A 17,796-nucleotide genomic window follows, 5' to 3' on the forward strand; every position below is an offset into this window, starting at 1 on the left:
ACACTATTTTGGATAATCAGATATTTAAAATAAATAGAAATGCTATTTCCATGTTATTTTTTTCCAAAAAAAGGTGAACAAATATTATAACAAATATATACTGGGTACAACCCTGTTGCACAGTTATACAAACTGTGTAATTTTTAGACATGAAATGCCATAAGTGAAGAAATCTATGCAGCAATTATCTGCTGCACACTGAGTTGTGCTACTCCGTATGCAACAGATACTGCCTCTGGAGAATTCTTAACTTACGGCAATTGACTTCTAAAAGTTACACTGTTTGCCTAGATGCACAACAGGATTTCAGTCATTATATCAGAAATACAAATCTTTTCATTGCAGAATTGAAAAAAAACACCCTCTACATATATTTGACCCATGCCCTACTCTTTTAAAAAAGTTACTTTAGCACAGTAAATCTGACTGTAAGCTAGATACAAAGCAATCAATACGGTAATTATTTTTTTCCTGGCTAGTACTTACCCTGAGGATTAAAGAATCCAGTCATCCAGAATACAGGTGGTCTCCCCTCAAATATCCAGATGCGAAACTGGTTATTTCTTTCAATAAGTTCAGTAAACCAGAATCCGAGTGTGGAAGAATCCCAAGATACACGTTTCCAAAGTTGAGGAATTCGAGCATCATACATATTATCAAGTGCATCCCTTAAATTCTGAATGAATGAAAAATAAAATATGGACTTGAGTGCATACACATTATTTTCAAAGTAAATAATCAAATATAAGAGCATACTTAGTTACCTCACTCATAATAATAGTTCCTTCTATAGCTAGCTTAAGGTCATTGAGACTGCTTCGGACTAGTTTGATAACCTTTTGCATTCGATCAATCTCTTGGCGAAGAAAGATATTCATAGAATTAAGATGGCCCATTTTAATTAAGCGAGCTTTCACCTACGTACAGGAAATTAAGAGAAAGCAAGTCAGTCAATAAAGCATTAAGAACAACACCGGCAAATAACTGTAATTTTTATCCAGAAAAACAACTGTCTCCCATTTAGAGGGAAATATGCAACCATCCCAGTAGATACCTAGGCATATTAATTCTGGCCAGTCATCTTATCTGGGTCAAGGCTGACTCAGCCTTCCATCCTTCTGAAGTTGGTAAATCAAGTAGCCAGCTTGCTGGGATGGTGGTTGGGATGTGTAGCTTGCATAATTAAATTGTACATCAGCCAGAGAATGCTTTAAGCTTATCCCGTCTAAAACCAAAACAAGAAGCAAGTATCCCAAAGCTATATGACATCCAGGACAAGTGGCAAGAGCTGACTTAGGTGCATTGGCGGCATCTCTACTGCTGCTAGTTTTGTTGATTTGTTCCAATCACTAGCACCAGTGAGGCATTTCAGCATATAAACTGTGTGTAGGTTTACTCCTAGACATAATTCAAAATACTTCTTATGACTGTGGCACCAGAAGGATTGTCTTCTCTCTTATGGTTTGGCTGATTGTCGAGATCTTTTGGAGAGCACTTTCTCTAGAATTCACAACTCGTAAGCATTTAATGGGCACTGAAGAATTTCCTGGTTACTTTGCTCAGATGGAAACTCATTGTCCAAGAGAGGCTAACTCTCTCATCAATGAGGAAAAATACTTTTTATTTAAATAGGCTCTTTTTTTTAGAGCTGATTCACTTTCTCTGCTCCTCTCTATTTTAACCTGTATTTTACTTAAATGCTGTTTTAAATGGCTGATTTTTTTTGTATGCATGTATTTGATTTTTAGATAGTTCAAAGTTGTTTGCTACATTACTTTTTTAATGTGGACTTCAGTGTTGTTAGATGCCTTGGGTTTATTTCATGGGAAGGTGGGCTACAAATGTAACAGGCAACAAACAATCACTGGAAAGCAGGTTTGTATATGTTACTTGCAATTTGTTTTTTTTTTCCCCATTTGGAGATTATATACAAAAAGGAAATATGTATATGAGAGCCTCATGGCACAGTAGTTAAACTGCAATACTGCAGTCAGAACTTTGCTCACAACCTGTGTTCAATCCCAGGTAGCTAGGTTGAGGTTCACTCAGCCTTCCATCCTTCCGAGGTTGGTATACAGAGTACACAGCTTGTGGGGGGGGGGCACAATTTGTAGCCTGAGTGATTATATTGTAAACCCCCAGAAAGTGATTTAAATGTTATGGGGTGGTGTATAAGCAGCATGCTTTGTATAAACAACAGCCATTTGTGAGTCAAACCAGGGTTTATCTAGCTCAGCATTGTTCAAAACAACTTGCAACAATTCATGGAAGTCCCAGGCAGAGGTCATCTAAGACTGCTACTTGGAGTTTTTTGAACTTAGACCTTGACCTTCTGCCCGGAAAGCATGAGATTACCACAGAATTGTGGCTCCTCACCTGTATCTTCACCACAGTGAGATTGCATACAGTTCAAATGTGTTCACAATTCTTGTATTGCTTCCTCGAGGCCTGCATTGGAAATGCTAAAAACATTTTGATGCTGGTTCAAGGTAAAAATGCATGGCACCAATCACTGTGGCATCCATGTCAGTGCCTGCTGTAGTATCTGAAGCAAATCAAAATTAGCTTCAGTGTGAAACTGTAACCTAAAGCTGCTCCACTTGCTCCCAAAGCCCTTTTAAAATCTCATTGTATCTCATCCTGAAGTCTCAGGGCATATAACGTTATAAAATCTGGGGAAAGCAGTGGGCAAAATAAAATAACTACAATGAAAAGAACACAATATAGACAAATACCTTGCCATTAAAGCTTGCTCACCAGGAAGATATAGCCACCCAGTTTGGGCTCCTGTGACATACTACAATGGCATAGAACCACACAGCCAGCTACTGAGCTGGTACTAATAGATGGCCCTTGAGAATAAAATCATGGAGAGGGGAAGAACAGCAGGAATGATAAAAAGACAGTAGAGGTCCCTCGAAAAGGTCAAGGTAGAGAGATTACCAAGTAAAGAGATTTATAGGGGCCAAAGAAATGTACTAAATCAGCCGACCACAAAAAGCCTCCACATTGTACATGAGTTGAGTATAAATCCAAACACAGTCACTGGGGGAAAAAGCTTTTACTGAAATCAATGAAACCTACAATGAAATATGTCTGCTGAAATATGAGGTACCAAAATGCAGCTATGGTGATTAAGTAATTAAACAATTATGTAGCATTAAGTTGATTTTGATTTATGGCAACCTTTCCAAGGATATCTAGTTATAAAGTACTCAGAGGTGATTTATATAACAATATGTCCTTCTGGAGGTGGCCAGAGACCCTGCAGATGGTCCAAGGTTGCCCAGACAGTAGGGCATGCAACCCCATTAGCCGTACATGCTCTGGGTGGTATTGGCAGTTCCCATTTCCAGGAGGCAAAGCAGGGATTCAAACTCCCAGCCTCTATCCCTGCAGTCAGGTGCTCCAAATCACTGAGCTACACCAGCTCTGCTTTGATAATACTTCAAAGATGTACATTTCTACGCATTTATCTAAGATTGTCAGAGTAGGTTGCATGCAATATGGTGGGATATGGTGAAAGTAAATTCAGTAAGCTATTGGCTGAAATCCTATTTCTTAGCATATTAAATTACAATAAACTAGCACATTGAAACAGTGAGGATTTCTTGAGTGTTGATTCCTCTCTAAGTTCAAATGATTCAGTGGGCCTACTCTAGTTGCAACTTACAATGCTAAAAAACAGGATTTCAGCCACTGTGAAGTTAACGAGGAATTAAATTCACAAACCAGTCATTTAAAAAACGTTTTAACCCCTTAGCAGAATTAAATGTGTTTTATTAAAAAACTTGAGCATTTGTGAAAATAGGCAACGAGGAGTCAAATTCACCAAACACATTTGAACAGCTACTGCTGGTTTCAGGGAAGGCTGATTTGGAACACCTTAGACTGCACCTTAAAATATTGATTATGTAAGCATAGATATATAGAGGAAATAGCTATCAGGTTAGTACAAGAATGCAATTGCTGTATTCTTGCATTTTTTTGCAAGCTGTTCATTACAAATAGTGAATGTACCCATAGATTAAAGAGAAATAAGTACTGCAAAACATGTGAACTGTTTTAGTATTCTTTTAAGACATTCTTCATAGATTTCCTTAGGAAAAGAAATTGCAACCTCAACATTGTATTACTTCTGGATGACTCTTATAACTTGCTTTTTCATTGCCCTTGAAGATACAATTTGATTATTAAATGGTAGCACAGATGTGCCAATGTTTTCAACACTTTGACTATAAAAAGAGAGAATTATTCACCAATACACAGAGTTGTTTGAGCTTATTACAATCTAGGGATGCACATGACCTTTGATGTGATATATGAACTCAAGGGAGCCATTTTCAATGGTAATTAATTAGCTTTTTCCCCTATAGTACAACCATTAGATCCCTATGTAGACAAATCAAATATACATCTCCCTTACACAGCACCAAAGAACTTCCTACAATAGAATATTTAGAGCTAAACTGAAACAAGGAGGATACATTTTATAGATATGACCCCAATGAAAAAACCACACACAAATGCACAACCCAGTTTTAGTAACAGAGAGGAAACAAAAACAGGCTAAGAAGTTAATTCACAATGTAAGCAAACAACATTGCCCTCACTTAGTCTCCATTATACCTCTGTCACATCCACTAGGAACACAGAAGCAGGGGAATGCTATTTCCACCCATTCAGTCTCCTTAGTATTCCTATGTCTACCATTCTGAACCAGCTAGAAACCACAGCTGTCCCCGATTTTTGCCACACTATGTTACTTTTTACATGACTATAACATTCAAGGAAATTATCATGAGCTATTTAGAACATTCACCTCATGGGGTATATAATCAGGAGGCAGTTTCTCAAGCATGTCTTCAGCTAATCGATATACAATGGCTTCTCGAGTTTCTCCAACTCCACCTCCACTTTCCTTTGGCTGAATGTTTGTAATGGTGTTCAGGACATCAGCTGCTGTGTTGCTTTGATATCTGAGAAGAATTTCAAATAACACACAAAAGTTCAGTATCTATGGGAAGAACAATGTATCAGATAACAGGTTAATCCAATGATAATGCCAACTAAATTGGTATTATTGAAATTAATCAGACTTATAAGTCACAGGTAACTCTATTTATTTCATTTGGTTCATTCTATTTATGACTAACATTGGGTTTAGCCTAAGGTGTTCACTGTGAAAAGCCATAGAATTTCTGATGACTTTATTGTGAGATTATGAAGGACTGCAAGCATACCCAAGTATGATAAAATGCTCAGGATGTGAGTATCTTTTCAATATCAAATGTTTTTCCAATCAGACTTGCTTGAAACAGGGAGAAAGGGGGAGCATGTGAGCTCATCACTCACACTTCTTATTGTCTTAAGGAACTATGGTTGGTTGTAGCTTCTACATACATTGAGTGACATTCTCCAAGATTTCTCTCTGACAGTTTAGAACTGGCATGGCCACTTTTACAGGAAAAAGTGCATGCCACATGGTGTCACAGAAATGCCAGTCCTATGTGGAAGGAAAGAACTGATGCCTGTCTTTGGATATAATGCTAAGCCAGGAAATAATGCTTGGTAAATGAGTTATAACAATCTTAGGGCTCATGCGTTTTGGCCTCCTCTCTCTGTTTCCCCTGCAGCTGAAAGGAGAAGTTCAAAAGCTGTCAGTTCTGCCTGAGTTTAACGACAGCTTCCAAGTTCATCTTGGCCAGGACAATACGGCATTCGTTCAGAGTTTCACATTTGGATGAAAGGGGAAACTATGTACAATCATGTGCAATTTAGAAAAGCAAAAACCACTGCCAATCTAATTCTTTCAAAGAGCTGCATGGATTTCTCACATATACAAACCTTTTGATGGCCTCATGTTTCTCAGTTCACCATCTCCATAGCTGTGAAGGCCTTACTAATTTGTAATGAAAAAGTAATAATACAGCTTGACTATTCACGAGGAGGCTGGATAGCTCTTGTCTCTGGATTGTATTCTTACAAAGTACTTCCAAAAACATATAAAGGCCGCCATCTCTAATTTGAAACACCATTTTGAGATTTCTGAGAATAAGAAGTCCTCAACATTCTCATTCTTTATGATAGTAAGTCATCATCCTCAAACTTTTTTTTTCAAAAAAGGCAAGTATAAACATGTGAGCTGTGTATGTGGCATAATGCCTTGAAAACAAGGTAATAAGCTAGGAGAAATTATATTGTTCCAAATCATTCTTAAGTGATGCCTAAAATTTATGGATTTAAATACTAAAGCCTACAGATGGTAAAGGAAGGATGTTAAAAAAATTGTAATGATAAAAAAATTGTAATGCTCAACAATCATGACCTAAACTGGCATTGAGCTCTAAAAATCATGACTGGTAGCCCAAATGAGCTCTTCATGGAAGGTGACAGACACAATTCATAAAGCAGCATATAAATAAACAAGGAACAAAACTCTGGAATATTCTGATGCAGAGGAACCCATGTGCGTAGGATAATCTTACAGTAATCTTAGAACTGTAGACTGGAAGGGACCCTAAGGTTTGAGCACTGGACTGAAAACAAAAGAATGAAATTTCACAGGAATAAGAACAAAGTTCTACACTTAGGGGGAAAACCCCCCTAAATGCACAGTTACAAGATGGGGAATACTTGGCTCAGTGAGAAGGATCTTGGAATCATTGTAGATCACAAGCTGAATATGAGCCAATGGTGTGATGTGGCTACCAAAAAAAGGCAAATGAAATTTTAAAATGCATTAGCAGAAGGATAATTTCCAAATCCTGTGAGGTACTAGTTCCCTATTACTGTGAACTAGTATTTGGCACTGGTTAAGCTTCATCTTCAGTACTGTGCCCAGTTCTAGACATTGCATTTCAAGAAGGATGTCAACAAACTGGAGAAAGTTTTCAGGGGCCTGAAAACCAAGCCCATAAGGAAAGATTGAAAGAAATGGGCATATTTAGCCCTGAGAAAAGAAGACTTAGGGAATATATTTCTCAAATTCTTGAAAGGTTGTCATGCAGAGGAGGGGCAGGATCTGTTTTCAATAATCTCAGAGTGCAGAACATGCAACAATGGGCTCAAGTTACAGGAAGCCAGATTTAGGCTGAATGTCAGGAAAAACCTATTAACTGTTAGGGCAGTATGACAAGGGATCCCATGACCTCGGGAGATGCTGAGCTACTTCGAAGGACAATCATTTGTCAGATCTTCTTTGATTTGGATTCCTGCCTTGAACAGGTTGTTGGACCCAATGGCCTGAGAGGCCCTTTCCAAAATTATTCTATGATTCTAGGATCATAGAGTCCAGTCTTGTCAAGGAAGCACCTCTGGCTTCATAGCATTTAAACTAGTGAGCTGAGACAGAGACCACAAAGAACTATTATTCCACAAGCTGCAGATCCATGGGGACTCATGGTCAACATACATAGGCAGCTTTCACTTTAATTACTTTGATATCTTAGGTCTCTTCCTCACATTATTTTCAAATGACATGGATGTAATTGAGGAGGCATGCTTATGCCTACATAACAATGAAATATCAGAATTATATGTGTTATAATATCACACAAAATGTCAAAGCTATAATACATGTACTTCTCTAGAAATGGAACTTTTCATAGGGGGACTTAAACTGAGAACAGCCTAGTTATCTTTCAGAGTAATGGAAGAAATAGCTTCTTTCTGACAGTTGGGAAATGTTTAAAAAAGTTTAAAAGTTTTAGAGTAAAACATTTAAATATGATATCTGAGATTCAAATGTGTCTTACTTGTTAACAATGTGAATGAAACATGTGATATATTTTTAACAGTAATGGAAATGTTAAGTATGAGCATCTTGCAAATAGCCTGTTTCATAACAGAATCACAAAAACTTCATAAAAACAAATAAAACATAATGAGGATTGATTACATCCTGTAGCAGATCACACAGCATTTGAAGCAGGAAAAAAAAACCCTTGCTATGAAATTAAGAGTGAAAAGTGAAACAGCAAGAGATAAAATTTAAAATGTAATTGATTAGCAGGCAAGGCTTGAGTAGCTTCATGAGAATTAACAGAACAATATCCATTTTGTGTAAACTATTTAATCAAAGTTCAACTTGGAAAAATGGCAGCCAAAGCAACTAAATGGGATCAAAAGCGCTTCTGAAATGAGGCTAAAGCACATAGAAGGCCTTGTCTCTGTTTATAGCATAATTACAGTTTCAATATGTGCCTTTCCAAGTTAGAACCTTCACAGTGCAATGTTTTTCTTCTCTATTCAAATAGAAGTCCCAGTCAGTCCAGTAAGGATTACCTCTAGATGAACCGCATGCACAGTTGCAGCTTCAGTCTTTAAAGAATCAATAAAAACTTCCTCTCATGTCGGGGTTCCTATAAATTCTTGAAATTTCCAGTATACATTACCTTATTTATATAAAACTACATGGGACTTTAAAAAATCTGAATAATTTTATCTTTGCTTGACTCACGTGATGTCTGCATTAGGATGAAGACCAAAGACTTCTGGACTGTCCATGGAAGGGAGTGTAGAAATGTACTCATGATACTGATCCAGAGTTTTGCACAGAGGGATTTTGTATCCTGTGTAAAAGCAGAATGTGTTCTCAAACATCTTCTCGCTGAACCAGACCTGTTCAAAGCAGACAGGGAGGAATTGGATGGGGAATAACACTCAGAAGCAAAAATCCATAGATTACTTCACTAAAGCATGTTTATTTCAGGAGGTAGCATGTTAGGATCCCAGAAAGATTAAAAATAATAGAAATTCTGTGGTGAAAAACATTTCCACCAGCCTGCATCAACACTCTCAAATTCTGTCTTAAAATGTGCAAATCTTTTGCTTATGAAATAAAAACCTGACAACATCTTTCTTCTTCTCAAAAGTAATGGGGAAGCATATACTGACCAGTTTACCTAAGACAAAGTGTTAATATATTAATTTTAAGTGAAAGAAATCCAGAGTCAAAGAACAATTAATTTTATGGCTACTCTAATAAAATGTTAGCATTTTAAAAACACTATTCTATAATTTCAATATGCAGGTAGTGTTTTTTTTCCCCAGCTGAAATCTCATTGCTTGTTGTTAAAAACTGTCTTACTGCATTTTCATACCCTGGCAAAGCAATTAAGAAGACGCTTGTCATAATCATCTGTGACCCTGCCTCCATACTGTACTTCTCCAATCATGTATCGGACTGTGCTCCAGGATATTCCCTAGAGGAAATTAAAACAAGTACATACATTTCAAAGTTATTTATTTATTTATTTATCTATTTATCTATTCATTCATTCATTCATTCTATTAATATAGCTCTCAAAGTTATATACACAACATCATAAAATATATTTACAAAACTCAGCCATAAAACTACAGCAAAACAATATAGTACAACATTTACAATCTTAAAGAGTACTTGATCTGGTGATCAAATATGTTTCTAGCTATCTGAAACTCAACAATGTGGGACCAAACCCAAGTCTTTAATCATAATTCCTGTTTGACTTAAGCAGAGACACTGACTGTGCTCAGGGATCATTTGTGGGCCTTTGTAATTCTAAATTACTGTCCCAAAGATATAACCATCACCCTCAGAGATAACTCAGCTGCTGTAAAAAATTTCAAGCACTACAAATAAAAATTTGACTTAAAATTTAAAAATCTTTACTAATCTTCATGCCGAGTAGCTGACAATGAATACAGAATGCAGGATTTTCTACATTTCTTTAGCCAAATGCCTCCGTCCTCTCTTTCTTGCTGTTTCTCAGCTGCACCTATCTAACATGTGGCTATAAAACCACAACAAGGGTACCATCCTTTCAGAAGTGAGGGCCAAGTATGCTCTGCATGCAAGCATCAGTCACCCGTCTCTTCCCTCACAGTAGGACACCCCACAAAGCTATCCTTTCCATGGTTGGGGCTAGGTACATGGACAAGAGCAAATAGGAAATCAGTAGCTGGCCTAGATTTTGCTGCTCAGAGTAGACCTTTGGTCTAGATGGGCGAGGTATAAATCTAATAAAAATAAAAATAAATCAATAAATTTTAATTGCAGCTCTTACAACTCATCACTTTTTTGAGGCAAGCATTTTAAGTCCCCAAAACTAGTATCTGATGTTGGATATGGCAACCTTCATCATCATCTCTAAATACAAAGAAAACATAATGGTAGGATATAGGGATGCTCACTTTCTTAATGTCACATTCATCCAAATGATTCTGTATGAATTGAACACTGGCTGTGAAGTCTGCTGAGTTGAATTCATAAGGAATATTCCAGCCCAAAGGACCAAATTTACGTCTTTCCTTAATAAAGAAAACACATAACAAGTAATGTGATTTGTTTGTTTCACTTTTTTCACTCTATTTAAATACTGGCACAAGGACTTTCAGAAATTATTAACTGTCGACCTTCATTGAGATACAAAAAGACTGTATTGCTATCTTTTAAAGGACATTAATAATCTTGCTTAATTGGGAATGATAGTTCCCCCCCCCCCCCAGAATCATTATTTTTTGAGTTGTTAGTGTGGTGGAAATATAAATGAGTTACAGTACATGTTAGATGGAATAATCCTAATGTGTCATAGTTATATTTTGAGGTCAAATATGGCAATGTCTAAAATAGAATAATAATGTACCCTTATCCCATATTAGAAACATAATACTTAAGTACATCAGCAGTATCACTATCAGAAAATGTGAATGAAGAATTTCATAACAGAAAAGAAATCTAAATGTGGAACAGTTCAAAACATGTAAAAAGGATTCACCCTTGAAACTTTTTTTCCTTCCTTATTTAAATCTGAATGCCCAGATTTGCTAGTTGCTGTTTTTTACCATCCAGAAGACTGGGGGAACACACACTGCACTATCAGACTATCAGTTTATTATGCATCCTAATGGGAATGTCTTACTAAACATATAGTGTAACACAGAGTTCATTTGTAATACCTGAACAGTGGAGTGCAGGAAAGCAACTGTATACAGAAGAGGTTTCCACATAGGCATATTGCTGACATCAAGCAAGTCTTGATTTATACTAGAAAATGTTCTTTTCAAACCTGCTCGGACACCTTGTGGTGGTTCATTTGTGAATTTTATCGATGTCTAACATATAAAAAGAAGAATTTCATTTAAATTGACTTCAAACGGAGCATAAGACTGTGGGGTGGGAGATCAGAAATCTTGTTCAATTTTACCATAAGTGCAAAAGTCTGTTTTACACATAGTTGCCTTTTCCTGATATTTGCACAAGCAGTATTCACTGCCCTCTTGCACACACAGAAATCCAACTGCTTCCAATGGAGCAATCTCCAACTTGTTCACATAAAATGCTAAACCCACAGGGCATTAATGTTCCAGAAGTCCCAGATAGGATACTGTTAAAGGTTCTAGAAACCATACAATTTTTAAACCCTAAAATCAATGCAGGTGTGTTTATGATGCAGTACTATATTAACTATTACAGAAATACATCATCACTTTTGGCTTTGTGTCTCGTGTTTGCTTTTTAAACTGTTGTGTGTCTGAAAATGAAGACTGACTGCAGTCCCATCAGACAGGATTTTTTTAAAAATCTAAAGCCTTGTGTACTTCTTTAAAAAGTAAAGTTACTAATGAATTCAGCTGCTTCCTGTCCAATTCTATTTTATTTGTGCTCTGATTCTGCATGGCTCAGCTCTGCAATTTATTTTCACCTCCAAGGCTGAAAGTGATAATAAATGACACTCTCTTAGCACATTTGAAGTGCCTTTCTACCTTTCACTGAAAGTTACACTACCTGCTATGTTAAATGTGTAACATGCAGCTAAATATCACTTGCTAAAAATCTATAGTTTGCTCACTAGACCAGATCAAGACCAGTGTGTATGGGGTGGGGTGGAGGGGGGGGGAAGCAAGAGCAAACCTCTCCTCCTTTGTATCTAAAAATGCATAGCTCTGTGGGGCACTGGAACATGACTTCATGTTTTCTGAATTAAAAAACAGAGGCAGAGGGAACGGTTAATGTTTCCCCATCTTTCAGTGCTGGGGAGTATGCAAGCTTGCTAGAGAACAAAAAAAATATGGATATCATGGCATTAGACCCTAAGTAATACATCCTGATCCATATGAAGGAATATGCATTTAAGGTACTGAGGAGCATGCATGGCAACCTGCATGAGGGCATCCTCTCTGCCTCCTTCCAAACCTGCTGTAGAGAGTAGGAGGGGGCTCCAACATAGTTCGGGAGATGTACAAGTGCACTGCCAAATGTTGCCCTCTGTCTGCTGGATACCCAGGGGCAAGCAATCATTCCAATTGGATTGGATTCAAGTCAGAATGTTTACTTCCATGACTATACGTTTCCCTATTCAACTGCTGGTCTGATACCCCAACTAAGGGACTTGCAACTTCATGGCTAGCATTATCAATGGTAGTCAAAGAAACAATGACTTATATGCTTCTACCAAAAAAAAAATTGATACACCCATGCAGTAACTGATCAGAGGGTGAGATGACTCCCAATATAACCTGAGAACAGCAGAGACTATAGCTTTAGTGATTGAAGGCTAAGATCAGCAACCTAAATGGGAGAGACTATTGGAAAATTCAAAGTAATGAGCAGAATAGAAGAGAAGCCAATTTTTCATGTTGGGGTAATCATGCCTCTCAGATAAGTCTTCTTTTTCTAAAGTTTTCACTTTCAAAGCAAGTAATATTTTTCCTACGCAATGGCAGATTTACTATACAGTATATCTTGTCTACACTACATGATTTCTCTATGTTGCTGACCCAATTTAACTAACCTGCAACAAAGTAATAGGAAACTTATCATGTGGTTCAGTGGTTATCCAAACACGGAAGCTTTCATCTGGAATATCAGCAGTGATGAGTGTCTCCAAAAGCTCTTCCATGAACTCTAGTCCTAGATGGCAATTCTGAAGTAACACCCAGCCGCCCTGTATCCAAAAGACTTGATTAAACAATCTTCATATCCTCCAGAAGACGGCAAGTAATTATCAACTCCAATGGTATAGGAAGATTCCACTAGCAAAAATACACATTAGTTTCATGTGCTGTATCATAGATTCTGTTTTTTTTCCCTACTCTTTTTTGTTTATTAAACTGACTGAAAATAATAGCTTTGGGGGTATTGTTTTTTAAAACATACACCTACACAAAAATATAGATATGCAAGAAAATGAAACAGCCGGGTTCCAATGAGTACAACAAAGTTTTACTGCCATCTTGTGGTGTTTATAAAAATAATAGGGTAGTTTCTACAGGTTTGGGTCAATTCAAGGTTTCCTAGAACAAATTCTTTGCATGTCACTAAGACAGAAATGTTATTTCCAACTCTGACTTAGCAAGTGTAGCTTCTTCCTTCTCCATTTATCTAAAGTCACTTCAATATCGTAGTTCTATAAGCATAAGTTATAAGTAACCCACATTCATAGATCCCTCAAAAAATTTTCAGTTCCAAATATGAATGTGTAGATCAGCAATTAGAGGTTTAAGTCAAAGGGGCATTGACATAAATAGGTGAGTTGGGTTTGGTTGACAATGGAAGTTACAATTACTAGTCAATTTAACACCTGTGTAAAATTATATCTTTAAAATGAAAGCAGCAAAAATCACCTATAGACCCTTTACACTCCAGTCAAGACTTCTCTACTTAGAATTAAATCTCTTTGGTTTCAATGAACTTACTTCCAGGTAAGTGAGAATAGATTTGATGCCTCTTTCTATTAAATACAAAAAACCTAAATGACAATAGGGAGGGAGGGAGGGAGGGACAGAGGGAGGTAGAAGAGACACAATGAAAACCAGGGAAATCACTTTGTCATGATTGTATACGTACCTGCACCATTGACATCTGAATTAATCTGCGTGCATGAACTTCTTGTCCCTGGCCCATAGATATAGCTCTGTTTTCTACAAGAAATGAAATGGTAAAATACTGTTACGATTATTTGAATCTGTTTTTCTCAATTGTAAAGTTTTTGAAAGGTTAAAAAAAGCTCTTTAGTAATTCTGTTTTTCCATTCTAAGATTAGGTACAATCATTACTGAAAAATTCTTGGCATCTTTTATATAACAGCTTTTCAGAGCTGTACCTATGTTATATGTTATTTATTTAGTTTTTTTCTTATTTACATTAGCTTCTATTATGTACATCCATTTGAGCTTACTAAATTCAGACGTAGGGGAATGTTGGTAGTTGCATTAGCCTCTTGCAACAAAAGAGGAAAAAATTAGGGCATTTATTATGAGATTTTATTATAATCAAATTCATTTTATGATGGCATAATGAAATTTTCTTGATTACAGCCAACTTCATCAGATGAGTTTTCTTTACTGCCTGTATGAAGTACTTTGATCACCAATGAGGACTTAAAGAATAAAACAATATCAGGCCCTTTTTAAAAAGCTGTATTCTTTGACTCTCTACACAGATGATTACTGAGCTAAAAGCAGAACCACCAAAACTATCTTGTATAGTTTAAGCCTTCTATACCTCAAGAAAGAGTCAATTAGTACGGGAGAAAGCAGAGTACTTAGTAAAATGATTTTCTAAAATTAAATTGTTTTAAAGAATAAAAATATTGCAGTTATACCTAGCTTAAGTTTTCTGGCCAATGCATCAATCTGGATAGTTGGATCAGATCCCATTGATAAGAAACATATGAGAGGTGTTCTTTTATCACTTTCCTCCCACGTTTTCTCTAAATTTAAAATGACTGGCTCTGTATATTTCTCACTCAGTGAATCAGCAATATACTTCCTGGCTTGCGAAAGCGTGCGATCTGGACACCAAGACCTAGGGACAAAGATATTCAGTGAGTGTTGTTTCTATTTATAATTATTTCAAGGTCTTGAATACAGCATTGTAGACTGCATGTGAGAAGTGTATGAAACGTGATGACTGCATTTACATTTCTGGCTTATGGGTTTTTGTTAATCATATACAGTACTGTACTTAGTTGATGTTAATCATAATATATTGCTTTAGCCATAATTTGTCCAGCCGATAATAAACCATTCACAATTTGTTTTCTTTTTAATGATTTTTTAATGCTTACATTCCTTTTCCCAGTTTGTTTCAGGAGGAGTAGCATGGGGCACCATCCAGGGAGAAATCATAATTCTGAGTTCAGATGTAATAATAAGCCATGGCTTAAGAAGCCAGAGTTGGTGAGCCAACAATAAAGCATAGATTCTAAATGTGGTACTTTGCTAGCTAACAGGCCATGGTGTCGACACAACAATCCACAAGTCAGCAAGACACAAGCTGGTTTACCTAGACATGAACATTTAGCCAGTGTCTAGAACAAAACACTCTTAGAACTGAACTAATAATTTATTGTGAAATGAGTAATGCCAAAGTTTTTTGTTACTTCTCACCTGATAAGCAAAAGTTTACGGCAGGTATCTAGTGAGTCACTGTATCCATCAGGAATAGTTTCTTCCTCTGGAGCATCTTTATCAAACCAGCTTTTCCACCCCTTCTCATTACGACAGATCTAAGTATGTACCAAAAGCAACGGTCACATTTTGCTATTAAAGAAAGCTCACAACAGTTCTAGAAAGATACATTGACGTGAAGCTTCATTTGTAATTGTTATTAATACAAAATACATCAAGTACAGTGGTGCCTCGCTTAATGGGCGCCCAGTTTAACGACAAAACTGCATACCGACGAACTTTTTGCGATCACGTTGCAATGTTTTAAATGGGGAAAATCGCTTTGCGATGATCTGTACCCTGTTTCGCTTACTGATTATCACAAAGCGATGATTTTCTAACAGCTGATCGGTGGTTCCAAAATGGCTGCCGGGTAAAAAAAATGGCCACCCGCTGTGTTTTCACACGGATTCCTCACTTACCGGACAGCGAAAATGGCCGCCGTATGGAGGATTTTCGCTTTAAGGTGAGTTTTAAGCCCATAGGAACGCATTGAAGGGGTTTCAATGCGTTCCTATGGGCTTTTAAAAATTGCATAGCGATGAAATCGCTTTGCAGCAATTTTTGCTGCACCGATTAACATCGCTATGTGAGGCACCACTGTAATAGGAAAATATGCTGCACTATTTTTGTGTCTATCTTATGACACGAAGTATAATTAAGATACAAAACTACCAAATTGTATGAGTAATGACCATGTGCAAGAAGGTCAGAGAAGCACCCTATTCTGCACTGATCTCCTTGCCCCCCCCAATGGATGGAAAGATTCTAGTGGCCACACAATTGGAGTAAGGTGGCTCCAGGGAAGGAGGGTGAGTCCTGTCTGCCGTTAGTAGGGGCTAGACCTCTGTAACCCTAGGCAGACTGACATCTGAAGGTAAACTGGATGGAGACCCATCCACCAGATATGAGATTCGGGAGAGAGCAGCTGACTCCAAAGACAGAACTAGGGGGATATCAGATTAGGGGACAAGCAGGAGTACAAGGCTATAGAAAGAGAGAAATTGGCAGGAGGGTCCAGAGTCCTAAAAGGGAGGAACTGAGGAAGAACATGGTGAGAAAGAGTGAGGCAGTGCTACAGGCGAGCTAGGGCCTTACAGGCAGTTCCACATGGAAATCTAATGCACCCAGACCAACCTTCCCTGACATTCCTTTGCCCAGAGACCTGATCAAAGACAGCTCATGCTTCCAGAGGAGCAAAAAAGGCACCTGACTCCTATCCAGAAAAGGCACCTTTAATAGAAGCACCCTGTGGAAGTTCCAGCAGCTGCATGATACACTTCAGGCTGTGGAGTCAGAAGGCTCATGGGCCAGTCTGGCCGGAAAACTAGCAACTGACTTTTAGACCAGCTGTACATTGGGCACTGCTGAAGAGCATGAAAAGAGACACTCCAAGGGACCTCGCAGGCATGTCAAGCACAGAATTGAAGGGATAACTGCTACAGAGACCGGAAAAGGGCACTGTGAAATAAACACATGCTGGTTGAAGTCTTCCTTTGTGAGGAGTCTGTATGCCATTATATCAAAGGTCCCATGGAGAACCTGAGGATATGTACACTATGTCTCTGGTGCTATTGTCTGAGCAGCAATATATGGAAATATAATAATTAAAAATAAGCCCACCTGATTCATAATTTCTGAGAATTGTGGTAGCTTGCTCAGTTCCACCAGATTGAGCCATGTCATATCAAGAATCCATCGGAATGGCTTGGGAGGACAAGCTTTCAGATCCAGTGCTGCACCACCTAGATGAAAAGCAACGCCAATGCTAGCATTGTTATATTCTTGAGACAAAGAGTGATCTGTACTGCACCGGCTAACATAGCAAGCAAATTTAATAAAGTTCACAGGTAGGTTATGCTGTGGTCTCCATAGAAACACTGGTATTCTAAGCTCTTTGAAAAAGTATGCCTTGGTTCACTGCAAATGTCTCTTATGCAGAATCATAGAGTTCAAAAGGGCCGATAAGCCCAAAAGGTCCAACCTCCTGCTCATGTAGGGATCCAAATCAAATACAGTATATCTGATGGTTGCCTAATTTTTTTCTTGAATGTCTCCAGTGTTGGAATGCTTATCATCTCCTGGTTCCATTGTTGTACTGCTCCAACAGGTGGGATTTCTCCCCCCCCCCCGATATTCAAATGAAATATGACTTCTTGTAACTTGAGCCCATTATTATGTGTCCTGCACTCTGGAATGATTGAGAACAGATCCTGCCCCTTCTCTATATGAAAGGCTTTCAGGTATCTGAAATGTGCTATCATATTTCCCCTCAGTCTTCTTTTGTCAAGGCTAAACATGCCCAGGTCTTTCAGTCTTTCGTCATGGGGCTTCGTTCCCAATCATCCTCGTTGCCCT

General features: G+C 37.7%; 1 protein-coding gene across 1 annotated transcript in view; it reads right to left on the reverse strand.

The window, feature by feature from the left end:
- Nucleotides 1–17,796, reverse strand: part of DNAH8 (dynein axonemal heavy chain 8) — a 143,813-nt gene that overhangs the window by 4,867 nt on the left and 121,150 nt on the right. The window contains exons 76-87 of the mRNA XM_072994358.2: nt 17,062–17,183; nt 15,379–15,497; nt 14,592–14,794; nt 13,835–13,908; nt 12,780–12,932; nt 10,945–11,100; nt 10,180–10,296; nt 9,105–9,206; nt 8,462–8,622; nt 4,823–4,979; nt 765–917; nt 487–676 (exon numbers count right to left, since the gene is read on the reverse strand). Coding sequence (XP_072850459.2) covers nt 487–676; nt 765–917; nt 4,823–4,979; nt 8,462–8,622; nt 9,105–9,206; nt 10,180–10,296; nt 10,945–11,100; nt 12,780–12,932; nt 13,835–13,908; nt 14,592–14,794; nt 15,379–15,497; nt 17,062–17,183 — 1,707 coding nt within the window. The remainder of the gene's footprint in view (nt 1–486; nt 677–764; nt 918–4,822; nt 4,980–8,461; nt 8,623–9,104; nt 9,207–10,179; nt 10,297–10,944; nt 11,101–12,779; nt 12,933–13,834; nt 13,909–14,591; nt 14,795–15,378; nt 15,498–17,061; nt 17,184–17,796) is intronic.

Source organism: Pogona vitticeps, chromosome 1 (assembly GCF_051106095.1).
Source record: "Pogona vitticeps strain Pit_001003342236 chromosome 1, PviZW2.1, whole genome shotgun sequence".
In the NCBI taxonomy this organism is placed as follows: domain Eukaryota; kingdom Metazoa; phylum Chordata; class Lepidosauria; order Squamata; family Agamidae; genus Pogona; species Pogona vitticeps.